Consider the following 4,401-nt stretch of genomic DNA (forward strand, 5'->3'; position numbering starts at 1 on the left):
CATGATTCAATCAAGAAGTTTTGTGACACTCTCCTTGAAGCAGGGTGTGCAAATGAGTGAAGATGTCTAATTGTCTATCTATCTATCTATCTATCTATCTATCTATCTATCTATCTATCTATCTATCTATACTTAAGTAGTTATTAGGAAAATAGTAGTGTATGAACTTTCACGATGTGTTGCGTGTTGCTACTTATTTTTGTTAAGAACCTATTGGTAACTGTATCTTTTGTTTAAGAGATTCTAGCTCTTCTTATGTATGAAATATGAATATGAATTATGAGTTATCTATAATTTATTCATGTTTAGATTGTTCTATAATAATTTTGTGTAATATTCTAGTTTTAATTACTAGCAATAAGTCATAAAAAAACAGGGGATATAATCTGTTATGTTAGTATATAGTGGAATGACAATTATAATCTTATAACAAATCTCCATGGAGAGATACAATTTAAGATATAAAGCCTTTAATTTTCAAACTCTAAACACTATCCCAATTGAAAGCCTAAATCCATGAGCTTCTTGTTGCATGTTCATGGTATATGGGTGGCTTTGTTAGAATTTATTTCAAATATGGTCGTCTTTCACAGTGGCGGAATTTGACCCCGACTCGAGAGGGGCGAAACTAATCGAAAGGGTTAAACACTAAAAAAGACCTTATTTTTTCGTAAATTTTTTTTTTTTTTTAGTGTAAAATTTTTTTCCCCCGAAATCGAGGGGGGCGGATACCCCCTTTTGTCCCTATAATGTTCCGCCCCTGGTCTTTGATCATCAACAAATACTTTTACTGTTAATGTCATTTACACAAATATAAATAAGAGGAGAAAATGAAGGGAGCTAGCATTAGCATTGGTAAGTAAGTTGTGAGGTCTTTGATTGTAGCGTTAACCGTGTAACATACCACGATTGAGAAGAAGGTGAACGAATGTAGACTGTGTAGCTATAAAAACCAAGAAGTTATAGGTTCAAGTCCGCCGAAACAAAAAATTTGCAATTTTCAGCACAAATTGGAATTATGCAAGCAGAATCATGTAAGAAAGCTTTGGTAGATATACATTTTGATCGATGATGATTCTCAAGTCCCTTTTCGGGTGCCAAGGTTCATGGTTGATATGAAACTATTATCTTTGTTTGGGATAAAGAACGAGTCAGTAAACTGGAGGTTGCAAAGTCTTAAGGGAATTTTTGGTGTTAGTTGCTTTGTTTTAGGTGACGTTAGTCTTTTTGAACTTGTTGTAAGCAAGGTTGAAAAAGACGCTAGACGGAGTCGAGACGTTCGAGACCTTAAAACGTCGAGACGGGGTCGAGATTGACGTTGACTGACGTTGACATTTGTATATATATACTCACACACATTTTAAACTCAAAAAACCTTCGTTGACAAATTTGTACCTATAATCGATATTATCGTTAATATAATACAAAAAAGTAACCCTAAACTACGTCAATTTGGATCGATTTGACCGACCTTTGACCGATTTTAACCGAATTTTTAACTTTTAATCGGCGTTGACCCGACCTTTCCCGCATTTGACCCGAGACCCGACTTTTGACTGTTGACCTACTTATTAGAAGACTGGACGAGGTCGAGATGGGCTAGTCACCAAAATGCCGCAACGGGCGTCGCAAAGGACGCAACGGGCGTCCTTTACAACCTAGTTGTAATCCATCAATTTTATACAATTATACGTATGGAATAAGAGAGTTTTGCCAATTTGTCCAAGTTATTGTTATACTTTATAATATTACTATTTGTTACTACGAAGTAAAGGAACATTAAAACACAATTGATTGAAATACTACGAGTGATTACTTTTAATGAATTAAGCGCATGCAATCTTGTTCAAAAAGGAAATATACGACTAGTCTAAAATATGTAAGGATTTTGAATCATGTTCAAAAAGGAAGGTGAATCACTTGCGAATTAATATTAATGATCTCTATGACAATATAAACTCATAATAATTCTTAAAACCCTAACACCGATTTTTTATTTTTTTTTAGTATCTTCACTTCCAATGTCGCAAAACATGGTTCGTTTACAATCTCCAACAAGTCATGAAAGTGAGACACCAATCATACAGTTGAAGTTTAATTACCCACAATTCAAGAAAGTATTTAAGAAAGAATTCAAGAAGTGGTATTTTAAACATTCCAACACCATCGTTGTCACTGCTGAAACTCTCGTTGCATCCGTCTTCGGTGGCGTTGTCGGTGGCTCTGTGCAGTTTATTACTGCCAATATACTCCCACTCACTTATCAAGGACCTCTGGTTAAGCTTCCCCTTCTTTATTAATTATGAGTCATATTGAATAGATTTTCCAAAATACAATTAATTAATCGGTATAAGAATCGGATTAGTCGACATTCTAAGATGAATTCAACTTAGAATCTTATACGTTTATGTTTATATGTTTAAATAATTACAATAAAGTTTATGTATCTGTTCTTTTAATTTACACACATAGTTTTTTTTTTTTAAACTTTGTTACTTTTCAAATATAAAATAACACATCGACAATCAACGTTTAACAATATTACAGGTTACAACATGATCGAATAAAACGTTAAAGTTCATGGAACTAGGGATTACAAAATATGCGCTAACAACTGTCTGCAAAACCTTCAATGTTCATACTGATTAGTCCTCAATTAATCTTCAATGTTCGACACATTACTCATTACTCGCAGGAGTGTAACAACTATAGATGATTTAGTGTTTATGAATACCTGGAATTGAAATTGAAATAATGTTAGTTTGAAACAATGTTAATATGTTCATGAGATTTATTTATTATTCTTATATTTACAGCTTCCAATTATTTTGAGAGGACCGCCTATAGTACAAGCTCGTAATGTGGCTGTTATGACAGGTGTTCTTACAGGCCTATCGGTCATAACGAAAAAAGATAATGTACAGAATAAGTAAGTTTATATCAACTAGTCTTATTTTCTACCCGTAAAACTGTATGTTCAAGTTTATTGTTTTGCTTAGACTATTGACATAGATTTTTACAAAGGTAATGATAAGTAAATGGGCAACAACAAAGTATGAATCTTTGTTTTGTTTTGATTTTGTCCTCACACATGCACATTGCTGCATTGTAGTGCGTTGCAGGGTTTTTGTGCTGGATTTGTGAGTGCATTGACGGCTGGTGCGAAGGGTTCAACTGCGCTCTCGAATGGTCTTTTCTTTGCGCTTATGTTCGGCGGACTCAAAAAGGTACTTTTACATACAAGAAAAAAAAAACAAAAGATTAGCGCAAACTTACACACCCTACACGAATTTTTTCACGTATATTTACAAATGGCCACCATTGGGTCGAACCTACAACCTCTTGGTACATGGGAAAAGTGTTAAATGCGAGCCTTTTGTTTAATTATAACCGGTTCGATTTGGGCATTGTTTCATAAAGAAGGATGAGAGTATTACTTTTAGTTTGTAACAAGTGACAAAAGTATTCCAAGGTCAACCTTGTCAAAAAGTTTCAATTTTGACCAACAGAGTGTGCAGGTAAAAGAGGATTACTTGCAACAACCACAACCGAAACATGCGTGGTCTAATAAAACGACAGGCTTATTACTATCTAGTCCTCCTGATATTGATCTTCATAACAACAACAACATTCAAATGGGGGAATCGATCGCAAATAGTCCTCTGCCATTGCTCATTAACAGGCAAGTACTAGCAAAGCAAACAATCTTTGTTTTTCTCTTTTGTAACTATTATTATTAAGATTAAGATTAAGATTAAGATCATCATATGGCTAAGTTATTGTTTTCTGCAATGATGATTATACTATGAATCAATCAGTGATTTACAAGAGGAGGTGAAAGATTCTAATGGAGAAAAACAGCAGGTTACCCGTCTTGATCACACTCAAGAAACTATACACGAGTGATCTACAAAAGATATCGATGAAGGTTCCTAGCTATCGAAGATAAACTGATTATTATTTTCACATTATTCTAATAGCTTGAAAGTATTATTAGTTGCAATCGTCTTATTGCGTTTCATTTTGGTAAAGTAATCGTATATATGGAGTAATATGTTTACAGATTCATGGGTGAACAATTCCTTAAATTAGTAAATGTAAGCTGATGTTTTTATACAATTCACTCTTATGTGGATCTCCTAAATACGGTTATAAGTTTATAACTGAGATCTGATACCCAAATTGATCATCAAAAATCACAAAGAGAATCAATAATTGTGATCACCAATAATTGCATTGCATATAAAAGAAAAAATGACTAGTTTAGCATATCTTACAAACAAGTAAAATTCGAGATATAATCATAATCAGTTACAGTTATTATTAATAAATTGAATTGATATTTTTTTTTTTTTTTTTTTTTTTTTGAAAAGCAAAACAACTTATATTAGATGGAAAAGA

At 33.2% G+C, this 4,401-nt stretch overlaps 1 protein-coding gene across 1 annotated transcript; it reads left to right on the forward strand.

Annotated features, from left to right (window-relative positions):
• The first annotated feature begins 2,033 nt into the window (after positions 1 to 2,033).
• Positions 2,034 to 3,906, forward strand: LOC139874537 (uncharacterized). Its single transcript, XM_071861958.1, has 5 exons — positions 2,034 to 2,276; positions 2,817 to 2,929; positions 3,113 to 3,227; positions 3,519 to 3,682; positions 3,819 to 3,906. Exons 1-5 carry the CDS (start codon positions 2,034 to 2,036, stop codon positions 3,904 to 3,906), a joined length of 723 nt encoding a protein of 240 aa, XP_071718059.1.
• Positions 3,907 to 4,401: the final 495 nt, after the last annotated feature.

This window comes from Rutidosis leptorrhynchoides, chromosome 11, assembly GCF_046630445.1.
Source record: "Rutidosis leptorrhynchoides isolate AG116_Rl617_1_P2 chromosome 11, CSIRO_AGI_Rlap_v1, whole genome shotgun sequence".
NCBI classification, from domain to species: domain Eukaryota; kingdom Viridiplantae; phylum Streptophyta; class Magnoliopsida; order Asterales; family Asteraceae; genus Rutidosis; species Rutidosis leptorrhynchoides.

Excerpts from the sequence above, each read along its gene's own strand:
- LOC139874537 (XM_071861958.1), top strand. The coding sequence starts at position 2,034 with ATGGTTCGTTTACAATCTCCAACAAGTCATGAAAGTGAGACACCAATC. Across the intron at positions 3,228-3,518 it reads TGTTCGGCGGACTCAAAAAG|GTAAAAGAGGATTACTTGCA; the intron begins GTACTTTTACAT and ends CAGAGTGTGCAG. Across the intron at positions 3,683-3,818 it reads CTGCCATTGCTCATTAACAG|TGATTTACAAGAGGAGGTGA; the intron begins GCAAGTACTAGC and ends TGAATCAATCAG.